This window comes from Cephus cinctus, unplaced genomic scaffold (genome assembly GCF_000341935.2).
Source record: "Cephus cinctus unplaced genomic scaffold, Ccin1 Ccin1_scaffold0196, whole genome shotgun sequence".
Classification (NCBI taxonomy): domain Eukaryota; kingdom Metazoa; phylum Arthropoda; class Insecta; order Hymenoptera; family Cephidae; genus Cephus; species Cephus cinctus.
In genome coordinates, this window is record NW_014332917.1 from 207,786 (window position 1) to 233,830 (window position 26,045).

The 26,045-nt window shown below is 39.5% G+C and overlaps 1 protein-coding gene and 1 long non-coding RNA gene across 13 annotated transcripts in view; one reads left to right on the forward strand and one right to left on the reverse strand.

Moving 5' to 3' along the window:
- The window catches only part of LOC107264860 (gamma-aminobutyric acid receptor subunit beta), a 104,232-nt gene that overhangs the window by 47,034 nt on the left and 31,153 nt on the right, over positions 1–26,045 (forward strand). For 6 of the 12 annotated variants that reach the window (XM_015733588.2, XM_015733597.2, XM_015733587.2 and 3 more), the window contains exons 3-5: positions 99–166; positions 16,670–16,896; positions 20,455–20,537. In XM_015733588.2, the coding sequence (XP_015589074.1) occupies positions 99–166; positions 16,670–16,896; positions 20,455–20,537 (378 nt within the window). Of the gene's footprint in view, positions 1–98; positions 167–3,531; positions 3,600–16,669; positions 16,897–20,454; positions 20,538–26,045 lie in introns of all 12 variants that reach the window. The other 6 variants (XM_015733590.2, XM_015733593.2, XM_025082063.1 and 3 more) reach the window with 1 other exon arrangement.
- LOC107264862 lies at positions 8,093–8,802 on the reverse strand. The gene is made up of 2 exons (XR_001537066.2): positions 8,621–8,802; positions 8,093–8,395 (listed from the first exon to the last, which is right to left on the reverse strand). It is a non-coding gene; the product is annotated as an uncharacterized LOC107264862 (long non-coding RNA).

Consider the following 26,045-nt stretch of genomic DNA (forward strand, 5'->3'; position numbering starts at 1 on the left):
TGATATCCCCCCCCCCCCCCACAAATCTCCACAAAAATAGACTTTCTTCTTGCTTCTCGGCCCACCCGGCCGACTCAGTGTACTAACCTTCATTTCAGGTCCTCCCGTCGAGGTGGGCGTCACCATGTACGTCTTGAGCATCAGCTCGCTATCCGAAGTCAAAATGGTACTATATAGGTCTTATCAGTCATTCCGCTGAATCAGTAATCATTCCGATCGTTAACCCTTACCCAAGCAACCATTTAGCGCCCATTAACGATTGCCGCTAATCTTCACACACTTATTCTTTAGACGATAATATATATCTGCGGGCTACTTTCTTAATGACCTGTGGAACACTTGTTAATACGAAGTCTCATTAGTCATGTAATCGCACCTGTTAACTTTTATAAGAATTTCGTACTACGGCATCGCGATTACATTTGGTACGAGACTATTGAGGAAATTCTTTTTTTTTAATACTGAAAATTCGTTCCAAGTTTTCTACAATTTTCTTTAGGTGCACTCGAATTCATTTTAAACGCTGATAATTACACCTTGGTTAACACAGTACCCAGAAACGCTTTCACGTTCAGGAAAATTGGCCTCTAGGGATACCTTCCGTGGAAGCTATACTAATTGGATAGGACACGGATAGCTATAAAATTGGTTCCTCATCAAATCTTCTCCATCCCGCAACACTTTTTTAGTAGATCCATCTGGACGTTGATTGATAATACGAGTCTCTGATTAATGGAAGTATAATTATCCCTAAATTATATAACTATTTTTAATTAATTTCATATCATCAGCATAATACAGAAAAATATATCACTTATAATAAAATTCAATATTTACATTAAATGTATACTACGAATATCTCGTGAAATGAGGATTCCACGTGTCATATGAAATAGCCCGTGGGCCATGTTACTTGCGACTTCGTGATGCAAAAACAAAAGAAAGAATTAAATAATCTGCCAGCTGTTCTTACACACACTTTTTCTCGTACAAGCGCAGTCTGTGATTGATCGAAGGAGCGAAGAATCCTCGCCCTAAATATTCTAGATTCGCAAGTATGCAAGTCAAAGATAAAAATATAAAGTAAGCACAGTTGCGTACGCAAGGAATAGAAGAGGAAAGAAAACGTAATTTAAAGTAAACTAGAAAAAAAAGTCCACATTTTTCAAATCGATCACACATTATTGAAAATCACAGTCGTAAATTAAGCTCGGATGTTTCCACTTCGCAATCACAGAGTCCGCCACGATTGAGCCCCGCATGACGAATTAATTAATTCTGTAAAGAGATCATGATCTATATTCTCCGAATCTGAAATCACACGGCACAAAAGTAGCTGGATTACGTGTGTCCTACCTGAGGCCCCTTTACACTGTCCTCGGATCATCTCGAAAGGTTGTTCTGTTTTTGTGGTGCGTCCATTAGTGCGTTAGAGGGTGTGTGGTTAGCCACCGCATGCAATTTACTAATAAACTATATAATATATATACTTATGTAAGTCATAACCACGGGCATTACATGCACATTATATATATGTATATCCCTGTACATATATAGCATCGGGACAATTATCAATCCATCTCAACGCGTAATCTCGATCCTCGATCGATCCTTATCGATCAGGATGGAGACTTAGCGAAACACGAATGACACCGTCCAACCTACATAGTTTCAAATACATTTTTCTCCCTTTGTCACGGCTATAATTCTCTCGCAAAATGGCCGCGGTCGTAGATCCACGTGAACTTGGTTGTCACGATCTGAACCCACATGCGTATACATGACAGACGGCACTTTTGCACGCATCTTCGTGAAGCTGTCTGCGAAAGTATATACGAATATTAAAGCCGGAAAGATGATATGTACCTTTTTTTATATAGTTACGTAAGAGTAAAATAAAAAAAAAAGTATATGTAACACACACAGATTTCTACGTTTGTTACTAAGAAGCGACAAAAAAACATTGCATCGATATTCCACAATTATTGATACGCATGTGGTTTTTCGTAGGATCATTCTATTGGACTGATTAGCGACTTAGTTTCTTTGTTTATCTCAAAATACGAAATACATTATATTATACATATACCACACATCCCGTTAGACGCTAGCTACTATGCTGCGGCTGCTGAGATGGGCTGCTCGCTGCCATCACTGATAATCTTTCTTGTTCCAACATTCGCAATCGCGTCCTTATCTACGTCGAGTAACGACGACGATACGTAAAGCGCGATTATTTGATAATTATCAATAATCCTTCCGTGACCGTCGACCACGACCCTCGCAACATGTACAGCAAGAGCAATGAAAACGATGCACTGTGCGTGGGGAAGGTAAACGATCTTTAAGCGGTTGGATAAAAAAAATTATAACTGTGCGTTGGAGAGCAAAATTATACTCGGACGAGAAATCAAATTCAACGAGTGTGAAGTAGCTGATAGTTAAGAATGTGGACGGACAGTCGGAAACGAAGGGAAGACAAGATAACAAGAGACGGAAATTGAGACGGCTTTTTAAATGACAAACGAACAAGAGACTATGAGGATATATAGATATATCGTGCGAGTCTAACCCTAGTAGAAATCTAATCCAGGGAGTATCTAGTGCCTTTAATGTTTATCCAGATTCAATAAAGGCGCTTTAAGGACATAGTCAGAACACTATCAAGTGCTGTGGAATTTTTCTTTCTATAGACTCGATTCCTGCCAGCGCTTCTTAGTACCCAAACTGTCGACGTCGAGTAAATGTGACTTATTTCATTTTACGTTGAACCCAAAAATTATAATTAGATTTATTGAAACACTCGTACGCTGCCGATATATTATTGTTGCACGTTGAATAATTTATGCCCTTGATTATTTTACACCCCTTACTTTTAAATAAAGGCTTCTGTCAGGAGTCACCACTTGGTTATGTCATTTTCAGTTTCAAATCTAGATTCGTACGAGTTTCAGTCACAAGATGACGGATGACGGGATTCCGGGCGATCCCTCGATTCTGCCTTTAAAACGCCTTGGTTTGATCAAGAGAACTTCTAGGCAATTTTAACTATTTAGTTAGTCGCTGAATACAGCTTTCTGAAAGCGAAACCCGCAAATACAGAATTTCAATAGTCCTAAGGTAAAAACGTCACAATGATAACGTGACTCTTATCGAAAATGTGGATTTTTCTAGCTTGGAAAGCAACGAGGCCGACGAGTCCTGTTGATTTGGTTCCGTGCAGGGTGTGAGCTCTCTTCGACAAAACGTGAGACTTTGCCTCTGGCCAATGTCCATATAAAGTACTTGCGGGACGAGGAGAGTCCAATAATTAAATATAATAATAATGATAATTAAATGGATTCTCGTCGTTCCTCGCGCGGTACCACAGTTATTCAATAGCCTCGAAGGAAGCTTTACATGCGAATACCGAAAACAGTGGGAACGATGAGGAACATCGCGCTCTGAGGGGCAGAGGCAAAGATGACCTCAGTTAAATGGAAAATAATTGGAGATCAGAACGACCAAGGCGCTTGGTTTTGTTGATTGCAGGTCCGCCCGTGGAGGTCGGCGTCACCATGTATGTCCTCAGCATCAGCTCCGTGTCCGAAGTGATGATGGTACAGTGCCTTATTCATAAAATTCACATCGACACACTCTTGTCTCACCTATGACCCAAGAACCTACTCCACGAGTGCATTTTTATTTCTCTTATAAATTTTTTGATTACGTTTCTATCCTATTTCGAAAAAAAAATCCTTGTACAACCTTTCCTCGAGAGGTGCGTAGCGTATAAGGGTACGTCATCTGGTGATCTTTCGATATCTCCCTATTCTTCTGGGAGCGGTTATCGGTGATGTTGAAAAAAAATGGATTTTCCTATAAAGAACACCGTCTTCAATTTTTAAAAAATTAAATAAAAGTAATGTTTTCGTTTCCAAGGTAAAAGTCGATTTTTATCGGACTCGTTTGTTACCTCGAATCCATCTTGTCCTGCAGCTGGCAATTCTCTTAGAAATTTAGTGTGATCCCTCTTCTTAGAGCTCACATTTAGCCCGTTCTGACGATCCCTGGGCAACATCATCGGATGGCCCATCAACTCATTCAACCGCGCCCCGTCGATCGACCTCACCCTCTGGTTCCGTCTGACAGAAGATGATCCTTTCTTTTTTTCCGCCTACCTTTACTTCATCTTTAAGCTGCGTCTGTCTCACTCACTCTCACTCTCCCTCTCTCTCTCTCTCTCTCTCTCTCTCTCTCTCTCTCTCTCTCTCTCTCTCTCTCTCTCTCTCTCTCTGTCTCTTTTAGACATTCTCAGACAGCCCTTTACTTCCCACCCTCTGACCTCTCTCGGGTACCCCATCCTTTACCGAGACCCTTCTTATCCACCACCGCGTAGCGAAGTGACTTCGTTTTACGTCGAAAATTGACAATTAATTAATAACCGTGATAATTTCGAGAGCCAAATTCTACCAAGCTTCCAGTAATTGTAATCTCCTCCTGGCAGCCCTCTTAATAAATAGCAGGTCGTTCATTCTCCCAGGAAGCTTTAAGAATCCAGCACCAGGTCCACCTGCTTCACGGTATCTTGGGCTTCCGCTCGATATACTTCCAAAGCGCGTAGTTACCTCTTGCTTCTGGTTCCTAGAGAAGGACTTTAAAAACAACCATGATTTTAGTCAACTCACGCGACATTGCCAGTCCGCAATCTCTTCTTTTTCTCGGTATTTCGCTTCGTCTCTTCCTTTTTTTACTTCGTTCCCCCGGCGTCGACAAATAAGTAAATACGATTTGAGATGCGGCTTCATGCCAGTTCCTCCGTATCAGGATATTCCTCCGTGTCGTATCCGCCAAGACTGTTCCATCCCTCTTTCTCCTTGGCGATTCTACGATGGATTCGCTTTATTTTCCACGTCATCTATATTCTTCCACTTGGGAAAAGAAAACAACGCTCGTACCTCTCCCGAACGAATCCCATCTTACCAACCTGCGCCAATTGTACTTCATCTTACCAGAAGCAGGAATCCCATCACAGCGTCTTGATCCCATGGACCATTCGGTTGGTCAGTCCCATATATCCACATTCAGTTTGTCGTCTGTGATCGTGCATTTGGTATACTTTCACACGTCTGTTTCGATATCGAGCCATCTTCTCCATGTCCTAGATCTTATCCTTCGTGATCCTCGACTTGAGGAGCAGGTCGCATCATTCGTACCAACGAGTAAGACAAAGATAACGTTCAATGCTTCATTCACCCGACAACCATTCCAATACCGTGTTGGTCATCCGTATATTGGAACTCTATCTTTTTCCTACTCACACAAAATTGTTCAGGATAATCAGGACAATCGGTAATTCAGCTGCGACCTGCTCGCAGTAAGGTACCACGATATACAGGGTGTTCGTTATGAAACGCACTGTAGTAACACCGTTACATTCCTTTTCAAATTCTAATGAATACGTGTATTTTGATTTTTTATTTCATATATCAAAATTTCGAGATAATCAAGGTTGAAGTTGCAGTAATGCGACCAATCAGAGCGCGTTTAAACGGAGCGTAGATGACGTCGCGAGCCAGCCCGCAAGGCCTGCTTACACTAGGCCAATAACACTAAGAGTATCGTCTCTTGTATCTTACTCAATTACATACAGATAAACAGGGACACAACGACGATACTCTTAGTGTTATTGGCCTAGTGTAAGCAGGCCTTGCGGGCTGGCTCGCGACGTCATCTACGCTCCGTTTAAACGCGCTCTGATTGGTCGCATTACTGCAACTTCAACCTTGATTATCTCGAAATTTTGATATATGAAATAAAAAATCAAAATACACGTATTCATTAGAATTTGAAAAGGAATGTAACGGTGTTACTACAGTGCGTTTCATAACGAACACCCTGTATATCTTCGTGTATGTTGGCAGAATAAAAATACACTGGCGGCCTACTAACTATGTTTTTAGCTCGTCACAGCTGTTTGGTTGGCTGAACTGTTACAAGGGAACCTTGCTACGTTCCGCAGTCTTCGCAAGATCTTGTCTACTCATTATGATTGACTCGTTTGACAATTGCGATGTTCTGTTGCATGGCCCAACCCGTGAAGTTCGTGCCGTGACGTTCAAGTAATCGAAAAAAATCGGCATTTTATATATATATCTTTTTATCACTTTACACGTGTAAATTCAACGATCAATGTCGCGCCTTATTTTTTCGAAAGACTTTATCTCTGGCAAAAATTTTATCAAAATCGTTAAATCGGTCCTCCCTGTAATCGAACAATTAACGTAAAACCGATTTTAATCCATCGCGTAATCCTAGCACGGACAATTGAATAGCCATGGCCATTGTTCGATCGTTACGTGTTACCGAGCGTTTGCGAGTCCCACTTCTTTTTTGGTCGCCACTAAGTGTGCCGATCGACATTCGATCAATTTTCACGTTGTAAAGTATCTTCGTCGATACGCAATCAAATGTACCGTCTGATGCGACATGATTTTCGGTGAAAATTTTTGACACGTCTATTAAATGCCGGAAGAATTTTTCTTGACAGGATGAAACTAATACAGAGGAATATAAAAATTGTTTGACTGTAGAACCGGTGTAATATCTTACCACGAAGAAATGTCATCCTCTCGTTTAAATCTCATTGCTTACGGTATTAAACAAGCACCGAAAATGATGGCGAGGTACTTTGTGCTTCGACGAAGGGAAAATTGAAAGGAAACAGCAAAAGAACAAGAGCTATACGGGAACTATACTTAATATTTATACCTGGCACAGGTCACGGGACGAACTCCGCAGGCCACGAGAGATATACATATATACCATGATACATATTCATTCTTTTAACATTTAAGATAGTATTAATATTGTGTATTATTATATATATATATATTCCTGTAGTAATCGACTATCGTTCCGGTTTGTACATTCAGATTCAAGAACGCGTACGCGTGTAACGCGAAAAAACGGTAGTATGAAATTGTCGAAAATTCATTTTAAAAAATGCCAAAAAACAATCGGCGAAGATTTTTTGGATACAATTTTGAGAAACAAAAAAAATTGTATTTGTATAAAACAAACAAAATTAAAAGTGGCAATAATTGATTATTGAACTCCTTCGTAATTAGCATACGAGAACTTAGAACTCGAACAAGGATTGAACAATTTTTTCAATAGTAGGTTCATTGTTACAAAAATATTTTGTATCCCTATATGGGTTATGTGTAATGTCTACGTGTACGTATGTGCCTTTTATTGCATTTATTGGAGCTGAATGTACGAGACTGGACCCCAGGTGTTGAGCCCTGTGCGGAAACCAAATCAAGTCGACACTGTCACCTGGGACGTGACTCGCGATTTAGCCCCATCTTCACACCTCTTCGATCGGTCCCAATTCCCAATTTCCCGGGATCCCGTGTACGTAAAACACGTGTATCTCCCTCGCGTTCAAAATCCCGTGCATATCCACGGCCAACAAGACAAATAAATTTCTTCGAAATTATTATTCGCTGATCCCTCTCTCTCTCTCTCTCTCTCTTTCTCTCTCTTTTCAATACAGTGTATAGTAATACAGCGAGGTTCCTCTTATATTCGCGACAAGATCAAGTACCTTCCATGAACATATATATACATATATGTATTAACATGGACTATTATATCAAACAGTTAATCGATTCTACAGCGACTTATTTAATGACGATAATTAACCCCGCGAATCAATCAACAAATGCTTACTACGCGAACTGAGAGAATTCGCGAAATCTTCGTCACGAAGATGCCTCCTATTAACCTTGTGCCTCGCGTCGCGTGCTAAGCATACCTACTCGTTGAGAAGAACTGATAGGATACGAATAAAAAACAAACGTATTGATAATGACACACGAAGTAAAATATATAAAAAACAGTGTAGTCATCTAACGACGTCACTGTTATATATTAACGATGGAGAACTTTGTATCAGCAGGGTAAATAAGTGTAAAGTACGAGGTTGAGTTTCATGCGAAGGCCCGGCAGATGGCGGGAGTGGCGCGTCGATCTTGCAGCCACTTTGCGAAGGATACCAAGAAGGCCTCGACGTGTGGTATACGGTGAAGAATTTGTACGGAGAAAATTGTGTCAGAAATGTATTACCAGCAATTCCTCGTTATTCGATGATACATATAGAGATAATCACGCATGTGGACATAGAGACGAAAATGGGACAGGAGTATCTTTTTAATAAAAAAAAAATGCTTAACGCGTCCAACAATGCCTGAAAGGCCATACACAGATTTTAGAATGGTTGTGGATAGGTCCGGATGTTTGTACCGAACTCTAGGAACAGGCTCTCGAAAAGGCAAATACGCAATGTCAGTCTGCGACGACGGGTCGTTTGTTGGTCGTGGATCGCGTGCGAGAACCCAAAGTGATATCGCTGAAAAAAAAAAAAAGAGAAAATGCGTGAAAACGAAATATATACGTACATACATATACATTATACATACATATATACATATATATATATCACATAACGATATGAAATACGCATAGTAAAACACGGGACCTCCGAGGATATCTAATCGTAAACACTCGGTACGACGAAAAAAAAAAAAAAAGAAATACGAAACAGCGTAAACGAAACAGAAAAATCTCTATTTACCATCTCTTTCCGTGTTTCTCGCAAAAGTTTGCGAGAGGTCCATGTCAATTCTCTAAACCATTGTCAGTGTGTGTGCAGTGCCGCTTTTGGTCGCTGCTGGCTCATGTGTGTGCTGCTTATTATTGCGAATGAGACGCGACTGCGACGCGTCGCCTGCGTCCTGCATTCGAAACACGTCTTTGGGTTTCTTGGTTCGCGCGTGCGCAGATCGTCATTTCTAAAAGCTTCAGCGTCGAGCCGTCCTTTTAAACGTATTCCACGTATATTCTGTACGTACGTTGCACGTATTACGCAGGATATTTCGTTGAAACGGGATGAAATAATAATTCGCACGAGAAACGACGATAGGCTCCCACGAATCCAAATGTGTTTCGCAATTCGTTAGGCATTCCACTTCGTCTGCTATTTTGTACCTATATATTTATATATATTAATATATATATACACATATTCATGATGTCGTTGTAAGCTCTAATTGCCTGTTCGCTTCAGTGCCTGAATCGCTTGCCTGTAAACGCTTCGAGCATGCTTGCATATTCTCTATGCATATTAGGTCTATATATGTATATTATATACCGTATACACATGTCTCGCCTATCCTTTCACGATCGTCATTATCCAAACGTAAATTAATTTCATATCGAGAAACTATCGATCACATGCATATTCAAGGTTCATAGCTATATGCGAGCGCTGCAAAGTTACAGAAATTCTTTTAAGGAATTTTCAGATTAAAAAATTTCTAATTTATCCTCGATATCGAAACTTTTGTTATCGTGTTCTAGAAACGTTATTCGCAAATAAAAGTGTCTAATGACTAATGCGAAAATATATATATCTGCGTGATAGTTATTTTTAGACAATCTTTTGACATTGTCTGAAAATCATTGGCGTTTGCTCGGCAAATCTTTTTCGAGTCCTTGAACTCGCTGGTAGCACGTGTGTGTTCCTAGTACAACAGGACACGGGATAATCAATAGCGACAGTCACCCAGTGCTATTGGAGAAGATATGCCTGCTGTGACGTAGCATGTACATATCGAGTACCTATATGAAGCTGTGATAAACACATAATGATAGTTAAAAGGAAATTGGTAGGTATATACATTAAGGGCGAGACAGAGAGCCAAAGTGGTGTAACATTTCTATAAGCTTTTTTTGACTCAATGAATCTGGCTTTTCCGGAAAAAAAAAAAAAGATGACCCGTATCCATGACAATAGGCAATAGGAGAAGATGTGATATATTTATTTTCTTTCTTTATTCTCCCTTCACATTCTTCTCGTGCGATATGGATATTATTTTTAGTACATATATTCCACGTGTCACTTTCAGCATTTACTTGAGCTCCTCCTCACTTTCGTTTCCCTCTGGACATTTACTGTCTCGCAAATCCGTCCCTTTAATTCCGTAGTTACGGTAAATGCGAGAAACATTTCGGAATTTTTGCACGGACCTGCGACCCAACTCTCTTTGGCCTCTTTGCGTATTTATAGAATATTAGTTACTCAAGTTGCGCGGTTCTTTCGTACCCCTTTTGTATTCCGTCTTCCGTCAGTACGAAGAATATGCGCATTCTCAATATATCCATTCTCCTGATCCCAAGAATGAGGGTTGGAAAAGAAAGTGCTATACTCTCGTGACATTTCTTTTTTTGCCCTCTTTTTCACTCTTTTAGATCAACTGCTTTCTCGACGCTGCCTTTTTTCTCATATTTTTTTTTTTCTCTTGAGAAAGGAAATAGCGCTGATCGTCCGTTCAGCCATTTTCCACGTGAGAAGAAATCGAATACTGAAAACCAGCAGGTGAATGCCTCTCTTCTCTAGAACTCTCGCTCTCTCTCTTTTTTAATCTTTATCTATCCAGGGTATAAATGAAAAGCTATTCTCTCTCTCTCTCTCTCTCGCTCTCTCTCTCTTTTAGTATCTGGTTTGTAGATCGGTAAACCCGATGAACTAGTTAAGTTCAAGAGGAGTCCATTACGTGAAAGCGGAAATTTGAACCGACGTATCATCTCAGCTCTGCCAACCGTGCAAGAACTCAGTGAACTCATCGATTCACCGATTTCGCATACGTTACCCAAACGATCGGAAACGGATCCCGGATTGATGCTATCCTGGCGTTTATCGGGATTATAGCACTCTGGTAATAAATAGGTAAACAAATCCTTTCTATTTTATCTGAAATTTCAAAATTTTATTTAAATAGTGCTATAGTTCGGTAAAACCTACTATACATGTATATATATATATATATATATAATTTAAGCGTTCTAATAATTAAAAAAAATGGATGATTAAAATAAAAACCGTTTCCATGGAAACAGTCGTCGACATTTAGTACCATATTCAAATGCACCAAGATTTCTGTCAGCACCAGGACCCCGACTTTTTCAACGATGATTCCCAACGTAGACGAAAATTCAGAATAATTTTCCAGTAGCAATGCGCCGAGCCCTATGTTGATAGTACTTTAGCGTACTTCAAGGCTTTAGGGTGTCAGCCATAAGACATGGCAGGGCCGCAGTGCGCCTGGAGTGTCGCCAAAGGGGCCACCGGCACCAAACCAGATCATGGAACCAGCATCCAAAACCAGCCGACAACATCCGGCCAAGAGTTATCGCGTGGCCACGCTCGGTGCAAACGTTTTATTTCTCTAGGAGGACACTCGGAGTCGCTTACTACCAAAAATATACCTTTGGTTCGTCCATGCGGGATTTCGACGAGCGACGATTTTAAAAAGTACGAAGAGAGAAAACCGATTGCTTGCAGCGAAGTTAGCGTCATCTTCGTCGCACCCGACTTCCTCACTTTTTATCTTCTATGAACCGGAAGGTACTCTCTTTGAACGTGGACTGGACTTTTCTGACGCTTTTATTTTCAGGCGCCAGTTGAGTGCAAGTCCTTCCTATCCAAGAATGTCCTTTAGAGGATCCTCGCGTCTGGTATTGCTGGGCTATGAAAGACGTTCAATGGAGAGAAAACCAATGGCTACTGGTGCTATTTGAAAATATTTCCGAGATCAGCCAATCCTCTCCAGTAATCATTTAAGACTTCGAGAAGACATACCTTTCGATCTCGAGATTAAATTTATTTTTTCATATTTCTATATGTCACGGGGTGGGTAGCTGTAAATTATTTCGGAAATTGTCTGCACAATTTTTACTCCCTGTACGTATAACGGACACGTGAGATTCTCTATCGGCCAATGAAAGGGACTCGAATCTGCGGCGGTACGAAAGCAACGAATGGCCAAGTCGTGTTACAGTTACCTACTGAAAGGTAATTCATGACGTAACATTTATACGAAACGTGACTGGATTGCCGAATTCAATGATATTTTACTGGATATAGCATGTGTATCTACTTGCTATCATATGGCGGATTTATCAAGTACCTCTTGGTATTAGGTAAAAGTGGGTTGTTTACCGTGAAAGGGTCGGAAGAGGTTATGTATTGTGTGTCGAATAAACTTCCTGTTAAACTAAATATTCCTGAACTCGACTTCCGAGCAGTGGCTACTTTGCCGCAAGTTATTCCCGTTCGAGAGCCACCGGATATTTCAGTTTCCGACGAAGCCGCCTGGGCAAACATCGATTAACGGGAGAAGGCTTAGTCGGTCCAATGATTAAAATTAATTAATATTGAATTGATTGACTTTCCGGGGATGTAACATCGTGACATTAAATTAAAATACATTTTAACATTGATTTTCCTATCGTACGTGTACAATACCTATATGGACTATATACTGTGACACGTATAGCGAACTACCGTCGTTCTTTGAAGGATCCGTTTTGTTCTCGGTGAGAAAAGTAATTTCATTTCTGCTTTTCCAGAGTACTGAAATAGTGCTGATTTAAAAAAAAAAACAAGATGCGTCCCCTGTGCACGTGAGGTTGGATAAGATTTTTATTCCAAGGAATAAGAAAAAACTTCATCATCCCTTTAGCTAACGTTACGCTATACATATCTAACCCCAGCTATGTATAGTTCAGCTGACCTATTAAAGACAGCCGACCCAGAAAGTATTTCCAAGAACAAATTTCATTCGAAGTCAAAGACTTTCGAGAACAGTTTTCTTGAGTAAATGGTGACTCTACTTCACTGTGGATTATAGGGGAGGTTTGAGAATGGAATTATTTTTTACTACTTCTGCGAACAAGAAATATCCTCGATATATATATCCTCTTTCGTCATTGGTAACGTGCAACCCTTTTTACACAATTAAATTTTACGTTTCAAAATAGAACACGAAATAGAAGGTCAGATTTAAATCGGCATGTCTGAGCATAAATTACAAGCCCAGTTACCGATCATCGTATTGCGTGTCACTGGAACATTGGTACTGATACGAACAAGATATCAAAACTCCATAGTTACTTATATCATCCATTAACAATTCTGCAGTAACGTTGAACGCGACAGATCCTCATAAATTAAAGATCAATAGGATAATAAAATTGCCCTTAGACAATTCCCTAAGGAAAATAACATCCATAAAGCACTGGGTCGATCTAAATTTTATTGTGCCTCGTCAAAACTCCGTTTCTACCCTAAAAAATACTTGGGGAAAAAAAAATAAGAAAAAAAAAACGAAGAAAACGAAAATATAAAGAAATATTATCATGCTACCGACCTAATAAATTTCAGAACTATATTTTCTCTTGTTCCAAGAGAAGTCGCTCGTTGCACAAATAAACATTTGTATCCCGAAAATTGCACTCGCTTAATAAAATGGCTGAAAGACTCGACTGATTCAAGTTGAAAAATGAAATGTAAAACGGTACAATATTCCAGCACTAGCCTCAAGCAGCTTCTGGCGATGAGCTTCAAGTTTTAACCGCGCCAAGTCGTCGTCATTTCTATGAAAATAGTTAAGAAGGAAACGCTTCAAGCGACAGTCAGATTCTCCTTTCAAGATAGAAATCGACAAGAGGACTCGTACTTGCCGTAGAGGTCTTTCGCTTAATAAAAAGCCAACACGTATATTATTCAAATAAATTCGACCTACTATTATATCTCTCCATCAAAGTTAGGTAGTGATGATCTTTTTTTTTTCACTAAAAAAATTCCAATTGGTTCGCCACTGGCAGCGACCTTCGTCTGTAATTTACATTCAATTAATTTACATCGATAAGTGACACACGTACCAACCTACGTACGTATATACGGACTTCACGATAGATACATGCACAAGATACCGAATATAGGCCAACGAGACTGATGTAGATCGGCTCTAGAGATTTGGCCCGAATGGCATTTTATTGACTTGGATAGTAGATTCAAGTAAACGATTTCGAAAAAAATTATTCGCCAGACGTGTCCGTCAGACCAATACAGTATCAACTTCGTGTAAGTTTGTTACCAGCTAGATATATAGTGCAATGAGCAAATATTTAATTTTCACTAGGATGCAGTAGAAATGTCGATACTATGGCACCGAGCATTTTTTTGTGCGATAAATGTATTTTCTCTCTCCCTCTCTCTGTTTACATCGGCATATAACAGGTAATGTCTTCCGTGGTAATATAATGATAAAAAAAAAGCGCAATCTTGAAACTGTAAATTATCGGAAAGTATAAGGCGAGGCATCGAAAGTTTAAATGCATGGCATCTCGTGCATGAGTCTCTATATTATGGATACATGGTCTGGAAATGCATGCTGCATGAATATCTAGTTAAACTACCTCACTAGAAACGATCATCCATTAATACCCTTTCGTGTACACTGACCCTTCGATCCTTATTACGTTTCCTTTACAATGTCATCTATGCGCCTCGTGCGACTATTCGCACAAAATTTGTTTAAAACAATCATCCGACTAAAATTATTGTTAATTTATTATTACATATCGACTCTTTAATGAAAACACAGCTGCATCCAGTGATTATATTAAATTCTAATATTTCCTTTTGAATGTATTAGCGAAATTCATCGGAAGTGCACAATAGTTCGTTTCGTATAATAAATTTCCCATAAAATTGTTACTAGGATATTCTTGAAAAAATGTTACTAGATTCTGCAAACAGCGAATGCATTCGTTCCAAAGGCATTAGGAAGCTCAATAGACGACTGGCGGAGTAAAGATCGGCTCTAAAACTATCCGAAGCAGCGATAAAGATGCTCATAAAAATTAGTATCGGGTCGGTTAAGCGTTCGAGATCGTTTGGGTCAACGGGCGTTACTTTTCCTTATGGAGGTCAAGTAGGAAGGAATTACCCATAGATTCTGTCCATGAAGTAGCTGATTTAACGGGGAAATGCTTACTCTTTTCATTACTTCGCTAAAAAGGTGCACACGGCCACCGACAGGTAGGTTCGCCCGTTAGCCGGGATAGGGAGGTTCAGTAACTACTACCCAGGTCACGTGAGTATCTTGACTATCGTTCCACCGGCATACCTGATAATGGTGCATGGCAGCCAACCCGGAACGATGCCTGGAATACCATATATATATATATATATATATATATATATATCTGACCAGGGTAAATATACTGTACCTATAACATAGACGGTCGATGCCGTAGAGGAAAATCTAAAAAGATTCCCGGGTCAATGAGATAATTCAATTTATATATTTTATGTGCCCTTTCAACATTCTTGCTATTTCAATTTTGTCCTCTGCTAATAAAAGTTCAAGTATTTTCATTAAAAATATTGTTAACATTTATTCACCCGCTAGTACCGAAATTACAGCGGAAAGTTAGTTTTTTTCATATAGTTTAGAGAGGTAACCTGAATTTATAAACGATTTCGAATTTGTTTGAACTCGTTGAGTGTTGTGCATTTTATTTTTTGTATATTTTTTTCCACAGTGGAATTCATACACTCTGAGGTATTATTGTTCGAGTTTAAATTAAATTTATAAATTTTATCATTTGCGGAAGCAATTTTTTTATTGCAACATTTTTAGAGCTCGAATGCATTTTTAGTAACGAGAGGAGCATTATGCTTACTCCTTTCAGATTCAAAAGTATGTTTATGGTGAATTAATTTTCATATATTCGTGACTGACTGTTGAAAAGGTTGTACAGTTTATGCATTTCCGATGAAATTTAATTTAAAAAAAAAACTATAATTTGTACGAAGTTGTATAGTAATTTTTTCAATGGAACAAGTGTAATAAACACGATGCACTGGATGCACTTTCATTAAGGTACAATAAAAATATTATATATTCCATAATCACATGAGACACTAGAAATTATATAAAAATTAATTTAATAATAAACACAAGGGCCAATTTTACTCTGCAACCTCATTAAACCTCTTAATTAATTTCTTATCAACCATTTGACATATATTCGTAGAATCCATGCTATCATCCCGTGCCAATTTCATACAACTTGTTTTCGCAGAGGCAACGGCATTCCGCATTTGATTCTTACCGTTCGTTTTGGAAAAGCTTCTCGACGTATATCTACTATCGTTTAAAGAATTCATACGACAATTCCCTATCGCATTAATACGAATGACCGTGTCAAGTGGTTGCCTTAGATCTTTATACTCAAAGAAATTCCATTATCAAGAATAAATCATGTATTCTCAAAGAATCAATGAACTCAATCACTAGACGAGCAGCAACATCTACCAAATAATACATATATCCCAACATTACATATATATCCATATACCATATACTAAAGAATAAGGATGTTCCGTACAATTCTGAAATACCTACAATCAGTAGCTGAATGACTACAAATATAAAAAAGCCGAAGAAATGGCAACCACTTGGCAATTGATTTCGCTCTATCGAGTTTCATTCCTCCCGGCGAAAATCGACGTTGGAAGAATCAGAGGTAATCTCGCGAAAACGATAAAGCCGGACTGCAAAGAAGAAAGCGTCCTTTACTCACGACTCGCCCAGTTTCTCTTTAGTTAAGTAGATGCTCCGTATATACTGGAAAAAGCGTGAGAGACCGCAGTCCGGAATGCAAGTCCGTCCTCTGTAAAATTCTTCCAACGTTTATCGCTACAGAAACAAAAATAACACAACATATTAAAAACTGTAATTAATAATATTTCTGTGTTACCCCCTATCAGGACTTTACGCTGGATTTTTATTTCCGGCAATTCTGGACGGATCCACGGCTCGCGTTCAAGCAACGACAGGGCGTGGAGACGCTCAGCGTCGGTTCGGAATTCATAAAAAATATCTGGGTGCCGGACACGTTCTTTGTGAACGAAAAACAGTCATACTTTCACATCGCCACCACGAGCAACGAGTTCATCCGTATCCATCATTCAGGCAGTATCACACGTAGCATACGGTAAGTACAGTAAAGTCAACAGTGACAATAATTTAGATAATTATATAAAGTGTGTACCGAAGCAACTTACCAAGTCTATAATAACCACGAGTGAACGATAACTCCCAGGACGTGTCGCTTAGGCTGCATCCCTAAAGTATCGTTCAGCCGCCACATTGGCCATGGACACATGTCATGTAGGTTAGAATTCCACAGACAATGAGTTCGTCCCCACGACAATATCACGTCTCACAGGTGTTGTTACTTTCTCCTGTCTCTCTTGCTCTTTCACTATGGATACATCACCACACCCTTCCCATACTATCCCTTTATGCCCTTTTCCAAGCTCTCCAGAGTCTTCCTGTATTAACGCTCGAGCTATATTCAGAAGCCATGCATATCTAACTTACACGTTGACTGCTAGGCACTTTGGTTCGTAGCTACGCCGCTGTACGGCGCTGCGTTAGTTCGAGACTACAGGCGTTATGAGGCCTCTTCTGCTGTGTATATAGATATATATAGTGAAATATATAGATATATAGCGTCCATTGCACAATGAGTCTATCCTGTACTCCCGTGCCGTCCTACGCTCTATACCCACGGTATATTGCAAACTACCGTACTCTCAGGCTACCACTGCCCTTAACCATAACGTATCGCTCGAGAAGAGAGCGTCCATCCTAGCTAATATTGCGAGATACTCTGACTGCGGCTATGGCTCTAACTATACGAATACTGTTGGATTTCATAAGCTAAGGCGAGAGGACTAGGGATATATCATTCAATGAAAGCCGCGCAAGGACCCCGTGTTAGTTAAGTGCAGATAAAACAAAGGGACTGAATTCGTTCCAGTAAATATTAATAGTATCAACATTCCGTGGTGGATGCGTATTGGATAGTCAACTTTTCCTTTCAAAGGATACCATCGTGCAATTAGATAGTTTAATATGTCGACTAGTATGTATTTGTAAATTAATCTATATATATGGAATAGGGTACACGTGTATCTCTTCGCAGACCGCGATTATATCTCGTGTCTTTGGAAATCGCGATTTATTCCACTGTTGAGAATAACCAAGACGGGTATTCCGCCCTCGTACCTTTTTAAATATCTTTGATAATCCCGTAATGGCCTCCAATGAAATACGAATACTCGTCATTCTAGCGTATTCACAATGTAGGAGCAACTAACCGGCCAGGGCAACCAGTTCGCAGAGGCCGGCGATAATTTAATGTGAGATCGCAGACAGTGGCGAGGGGAGGAAAAGGGTGGCCAACAGTAACGGAGTAGAAGTTAGGTTAAGAATCGGAATAGTGAAAAAAAAAACAAATGGAAAGAGAAACGGCGGTTACGTGCGACGCCCTCATTAGCAGCGCCGCGACGACCGCAGCCCATTCTACCTTCAGACAGTTTATTTCCTTTTCTTTTTTCATGTTTCTTTCTTTTTGTGCCGACATCACAACTTGTTATCAAAACTCTATCGTGTCTACCACTTATCCCACTCCACCCGAAGATCATGCTCATCTCGCGATTGTCATTAATAAAATGTCTACGGCATCTATTGTCGGCACAGTCGTCGACCTGGTCCGGAAAATTGTGCAAGGACCTGATGGATGCTTTGGGGAGTCGTACGACTCAGATGTAACCAACGTTTCCGGCTCAGCTTTCTTCTCCAGGTCAAATCTCGACGGACCGTCAAGAAATCATCTCGAAGATTTTCCTTTCTTCAACGCAATTCATCAAAATCTCGATCCCCACGTCTCCCTTTACCCGCAATCTCCTCCTACCTACCTCTTCTCTACATCCATATACTCATCCAGCATCCTCATCCATTCAGACATCCTCCTCTCACTAACGGCTAACCCTTGCCCAGATGATGGATGTTGTGTGTTCTCGCATCATCTGTGGCAAAGCCCGTCGACCGGTTCTACGTTAACTATGCATGCCTCAATATTCTACTGAGTTCAGGCCGGAAACTGTTACTGGATGAATTCGTTTCTTCACCTCCACTAGAATATTATGAGGCCTTTGTGCTCAGCGTGGATGCTGGAAGTAATAGAAATACCTGCGATTGATTTTCGGTGTTTTTGAACAAAAATTCGAAGAAACGAAAAGAACAAGGGGAGATACGCGAATGATTAAATAATTTTTAACGTTACAAAAAGCTTGTGAAAATTTTTATTAAATTTTTTAAGACATTCACCTACCCTAACTGCTACTCATCGATATTACCCTTAAAAAAGAGGACGTTACGTGGACACGTAAGGAAGGCACTGATAAATTCCTTCAAAAGGGTGTATTTCAGTGCCGGTACAAAATTCTCTTCCTCTATTACGTACTACGTTCGAATGCGACTGAAATTTGCAACGCGGTACCTACGTTATTTCACCGCGTTATTATACCGAGTCAACAGCCCGATTTTAATTGCCGCCAACCCAAGACAACGAGGCTGCGGCTGGATAACGCTGACGCTTTATTTTTCTTTCACTTCAACCCCATGATCCGGGAACACTGAACTTAATTCCCATTCACGTCGAGTTGAAATCGAAGTCATCCCCTCTTGTGTTAGCTTCAATTCTATTCTCTCTTTTTGTCACCTTTCCCTCTTCCACTGTATACCTTCGTTGCTACTTCCTCTCTCTCGCTCTCGTTACGCGTCCTACCTTCTGCTTCTGGTCTACGTGAAAACATTTGAGTGGCATCAACGAACTGACTTGTTGGGTGAGAGGGGTTGGAAACCGCGTCAGAGACTCGACCTAGCACTAACTGACATTTAGCGACAAAGCAGAAGCGCCCGCAAATCGGTTGATTGGACCGTTCTCAGCCTCCTGTTCATTACTGATTTCAGAGCCGGGCAAAAGCACCGGTGTAAATAATAAACCGGAATCAAGACTGGCAACTCCTTGTCGCTAATCTTCAGAGTGGTTCTATGTTAAAATGACGTTTCAGAGATTAATACCTAAATATTACCTAAATATTGAACACTTTAGCAAGATGAATTAACGCGTTTGTTATTTAAAAGAAAATATAAAATTACTATATTATTACAACTTGATTACATTCGATTCGGAATGTACATAGCTTGATTATTACGCAAATATACACCTGCCGATTGGTCAGCTAATTAATAAGCCGCAAAGTTGTTTTTCGCACTTTTCATCGAGGTATATGTATATTCAACTTTTGAACCTTCAGTGCATACTGCATCCGACCCTCATCAAATACTGGACATCATATGCATTATGCAAGATTAAATTATATTCGGATACTCGTGATACCACGAACACGTATTACCCACCCATACATATACTCCTCATTAACAACTCTCTCTGATTTATTTACCCTCGAGTATATAATCGTTAAAACACGCTCGCACGATCGATCGCCATTTTATAGTACTAAAAATTCACGAGTCTGAAAATTCCACATGTTACTACCAGTGATACGCGTTAATTCCTATATTCAAGTATATATATCAAGTATACAAATAAATTTTTTCAAATTTCTATATATACCATTTACATCCCAATGTATAATATATACTGCATAATAATATATCGTTTTATCGTTTGTTTCAGCTTAACCATCACGGCATCCTGTCCAATGAATTTGCAATACTTTCCAATGGATCGACAGCTCTGCCGTATTGAGATTGAGAGTTGTAAGTAACACACTGAATTTACGAGCGAGACATGCAGTTCTCTGCAGTCTCGCCACGTGAAACTTTCTGCGAGCACAAAGTTATATCAAGTCGTACGTCGATACGTATAAGGGAAGTTATATAAATAAAAAAAGTGAGGAATCCACAAAAGGCAGTCATCCCGGCACACTAAATGCCATCTCTCGCTTTCGGACAAGCAGTTAAGCTTCGAGAATATTAACCGATCGATTTCAGATTGATCGAGAGGACAATTACTACCGGTACGTTACCGCGAGGTAACGAGATCCGCTCGGTTCGCACTAGGTATTACCTAGTGCACAGACGGCACCCTGTAATTCGAACGATTTCGATTTATCGAAGATCGATACCGTACACAGTTTACCCTCCATTAAAGCTCATTTATCTCTTCGGCAATAAAACAGTCTGCCTGCGGTAATCTCTCAAATTATTGGCGGACATGTTGTGCGCCGCAGTCCGCGCCGGGGCAAATTATTGAATTAAGCATAAGCCGTACGGGCGATTGAACGAGATCTAATCAAAATACTGTTGCAGTTTACCTGCTTGCGGTACGTAAACTGTAACCAATTAGTATGGTAGGTCAGGGAATTACATTAATTTTGCACATCCGATATACCTATATGACAGTTAATCACTGTTTACATAGCTGTTGTTACCGGTACCGATGTCTTTGTAATATTAAGGACAATGCTTTTTCGATCGGACTGTATTAATTAACTTTTTATCGGAGAATTTGTATGATTATTATGTTGACTAACGGACGTTTTCAGTTTTTTAGTAATGACGTCACTCATTACGATATACACTGATCCACTTGGTGTGCGGGATGACTGCCTGTTTCGTGAGGATTGTCTATAGGCGCGTTCGCAAATTTAATAATTATGTGTCACGCATGGCACTGGAGTTACGTGAACGATAAAAGGTACGGGCCTTATAAACCAATTATTTAATTGTCTGCCGTAATGGATACAGCCGTTTGGGCGTGAGCAAGTACGCGCGACGTTTATTTTCGTGGGGATGCGGCAGCGATACTGCTGCTACTGACACTGTTTCTATATTGCGTTAGATCGGACTTGTCGATCGGGGGAAAAGTGTATATTGACGTCTGGACTGCGTCAAAGCATTCGTCGTGAACGGAGATCGAACTGACGTCCATTTTTCCGAACAGGTTTATCTTTTTGGCCCTTGGCGATTCGATCTGCTTTGATAATTCGGTCAATTCGCAAATTTTCATCAAACGATTGCATGCAGTCGGGTTAGTTGATGCAAAATTCACGTTTGACTAACGAATACGGAGTTTTGTGGCATGCACCAAAATTCACACTTGAACTAATGCTGCAGTCCGGGTATAACGTACGAATTGGAGAAAAAACGAAAAATTTAATCCAGTCTCAAAATTTGTACTGGGATTAATGTTACGATGGATCGAACCCCCATTGGCATATCGAGATTATTGTTTTTTAGTTTATACGTACTGTTTTCGCGACGCTTTTCAGATGACCAATGCCAAGAAATTCAGAAGCATATTTATCTCAAGTATACAAAAAAAAAACGTTAATGCGTTATTTTTTTGGTTTTCAATATAAATTTTTCCTTGAACCTTTCGTATTTTTCGAACTTCCCATTTCCCATGTATATAACATCTTGTATTTGCCTTTGAATTCTCTCCCGTCATTCTCTGTACTCTCTAATTCCCTCTCATGTCTTACTCTCACAATCTATCTCCCTCTCCCACCCCTCTCTCTCTCTCTATCTCTCTTTCTCTCTGCCTATCCTGTCTTTCATACGGCGATCATAACTACTTGAGCACAGTGTGCAGCTAAAAGCACCCAACATGCTTTCTCGTGAAGCGTCATCCAAAGCGTGACGATATAGAAACGCGTCACGAGTAACACGTGACGGAACTCGTGGCGTGGTGCAATTACGCAAAAAAAAAGTACACGTAACAACACGAGAGGCAGCGCAAAGGATCACAATGCCAGGCAACGTTAAAAGATTTCAAAATGCCGTAGCGTTGCGCACTGTCTGATTATACATATAGAAACCGCTACGTCTGACCATTACGTCTCCTAACTACTTTCAGCGCGCTGAGTCCACGTGCGCTCATTCGCAAGTTCCAGGAGTTATTGCAAATTGACCATATAAGTTATTGATTCGCAGAAACCACCCTTGAGGCATGTTCGCGATATCTCTTCGAAATAGTATATGTAAAGCTTGGAGAGGGAAATTATATGTATAATTGATGAGAATTCAGGAGATTCCACAGTAACGTGAAATACTTGCAAGTAGTTATATCTGTAGGATTAGTGTGCAATTACGAGTGATGCTTATGGGAATTGATCAGAGGATATTAAATTTTTGAAAAATAATAAATAAAGGTAATGTTAAGTAAAAATACCGTGACAAAAAATATATATTTTAAACAGAAAATTTCAGGCGCGGAATATTACATACAGAGGTATGAAGTGGGACTAGGTCATTTTTATGGCGGATGGGATGAACATTTCTTTGTCGGAAAACATTGAACTACCCTCTGGAAATGCTGAATAGAGTGGATACGTCCGTTCTGGGTCAGCCTTCAGCTTGATTTAAAAAAAGGGTACTAGACTCGCTAAGCAGGAAGCTGAAACCTTTAGGACTTACCATTACGAAATAAAAGTGATCCTTGTATACGTATGATGACTCTCGAATAATTCGACAAGGAGTGACGCTTTTACACGTCATCAGGAAAAATATCACAGAATTTAAAATCCTATCTGTTGAAGTGTAACAAGTCTTGCTTGAACCAAACACGTCATTTACATACACACGTCATGAAAGGTGGTTTTGAAGGAATTCATTAAAACTTAAAAAAAAGTTAGAGTATCTAGGAAAATGTTGAAAGGGTGGCAGAATCCACCCTCTTCAGTGTGAATTACACTCAGGGTGAGCCAACAGAAGACAAAATAATAATACGCGGTTTGTCTTTCCAAATTTGCAGTAACTTCAGGGCCTTGAAGCGCGAAAGTAGTATACGGTCCGCAAGGTATTAGCATTGCTGCCAACATACGTCGGTCTGTAGATAAAAAAGTAATGTTCACTTATACGCTTACCAATCCGATATTACGACAAAAAATTTCTTATGCAATACGATCGTAATTGGATCCATAAGATCCTTGTGTGTCTTAATCGCTCTAGATCGTTCTCCGTATATATATACATATATAAGGTAGATGGCCCAGTCGTCAGCCATATACCAGTAATCGTCTGTATGCTATATTGTAATACTGTAGATTTTGCTATAGTCAAAGCACACACTGGCGATTACTAGCACATGGCCGATGGTTGGGTCGTCCACCCTATAGATATAAGTTGTACTTTGTTCAAGTAAAAAGTTAACATATATGAATTTAAAGGGCGAAAATACTTGATGAAATTAGAGCATAAAGAAATTGTTTTATATATGTACCGGGTGTATTAGGTTGGCAGCAATGCAAAGGACGGTGATCGTTCCTCCAGGAAATATGAGGAGAGATTACGTGCTCACGTTGAAAACTATCTGACTGCGTGCGTTATTACAGCAACGTCTAAAGTTGATATAGCTGCAATGTATAAAAGACCGCTTTACGATATACGTGGGCGTAATTGAAAAAAGCCGTCAAGTTGTTCGAACGTTTTGTTCGTATTTTTTTTGTATTTCTTCTCCTTCTCGCTTTATATTGCCACCCTTGGTTCTCTCTTTTCATTATCGGGAAAACTTGTTGGAAAATGCGAATCGGCCACGGTCTTATGACCGTAGTTGACTCTTTACGATGGGAATTATTGCCTCGTGTAATTACGGCTTTAGCCTATATATCATTGAAGGGAACGACCGGCTACTTCGTTCTCTTGTAAACCAAACTTACGGTAGCGTACAGCGTGATTAATGGTAAATTCTTGGCTGTGATTCTTATACTTTTGTTAAGACTTTGCGACTTTGATAATTTTATTATTTATTAATGACGTTACGACTTTTCCATTTTACACGCGATTAACGCGAGTTTTGATAACGCAAGTATGAGGATCTTAGTGTTTGAGACAATTTGAAAATATTTAAGTCAAGTTTTCATTGGTCATGTTTCCTGGTTTATCAACAATGTTTTATTTTATTATAGAAAAAGGATGTGTACGATAATTGCAACCTCCGATGGGTCTCCACTCAGTATTACCGCATATCACGCTGGTGATGATTTCGTTCCCATGGCTTTTTCTGCAAACAACAAAAAATTGTTGATTTTCAAACGAAAATATAATATCGACCAATTTTTTAAGAAAATATTGTCACATGTCAACAGAAAGTCATATGAATATATTCATTCGCGAAGAAAAAATTGTCCAATGATCTATTGTAATATGTACTTATATGATATACATATATGAGGATTGAAAGTCATCAGAAATTAGTATGGAACAAAATCACTCCAGAGTGTAAAACACGTTCGACCGACCGTGTGTATATGAAATAATTATTTTTCGCCAATTAAACTATTTTAATTTGCCATCCGACACCACCTGAAGGCCTCCGACATATAGCACTGAGCCTCGTGTCCGGGGACGTAGGCCGAGGACGGCCAGCCCTGAGGAGGCTACGCAAGCCAATATCGACAAAGGTCGAACCGAATTCTGACGCATTGTGCATCTAGCCCAGCGCATGCGTTAAATTTCATCTTTTACCTTACTACAAGATACTATAATGTGTAGTAGACTAGAGCGTCGTACTTTCATAATAATCGGCATGCCGTAGCATGGACATACAGTACGCCTACCAAGAACAAGTATCAAAGCGGCCACATACAAAAAGCTCAGTAATTTTTTAAAAATTACACTACTTTTGTTGATCTATAGTACAGTAAGGAAGAACGATTTATAATAAATTTTCAAAAAAATTATAAAAATAAAAAATTTTACGGACGTTACAAGTTATAATAGTTCACATAAATTTTAAAGTTTTCATGCAATAAAATACGCGTACTATTCGCATTCTGTATGAGATTGAACAAAATTTTGTTGCTCGAACAGATTTTCGAGTTACACCAACTTTTACCGCGAATCCGTAAAACTGTCGACCCTCGTTGCTCTCTTCACAAGTTCTTCGTCCTCTATTAGCTCTGCCGTCACTAGCTGCAATACCCTTAGGATCACGAAAAGTCATATCACTGGCTTCCGAGAAAATCTACTACCAATGTGGAATACTAACGTGCTGAAACATATTAATACTTGCATGAGGCTACAATATCATGCATGTGGCACGAAAGTACATAATTAGTAATATATACATACATATAACACATACCTTACGATATATAGACCCCAAGATAAAGTACCAAGACGAACATATAAATGATATACTTAAATCAAAGTTAAAATCTGCAAGTATGAAAAATAAAATTTCTTTCTTTTTACACAGGGGTGAAATCTTTCCCAGGTAAATCTTCATTAAAACCGTCTATAAAAAATACCGTCTCATCAACC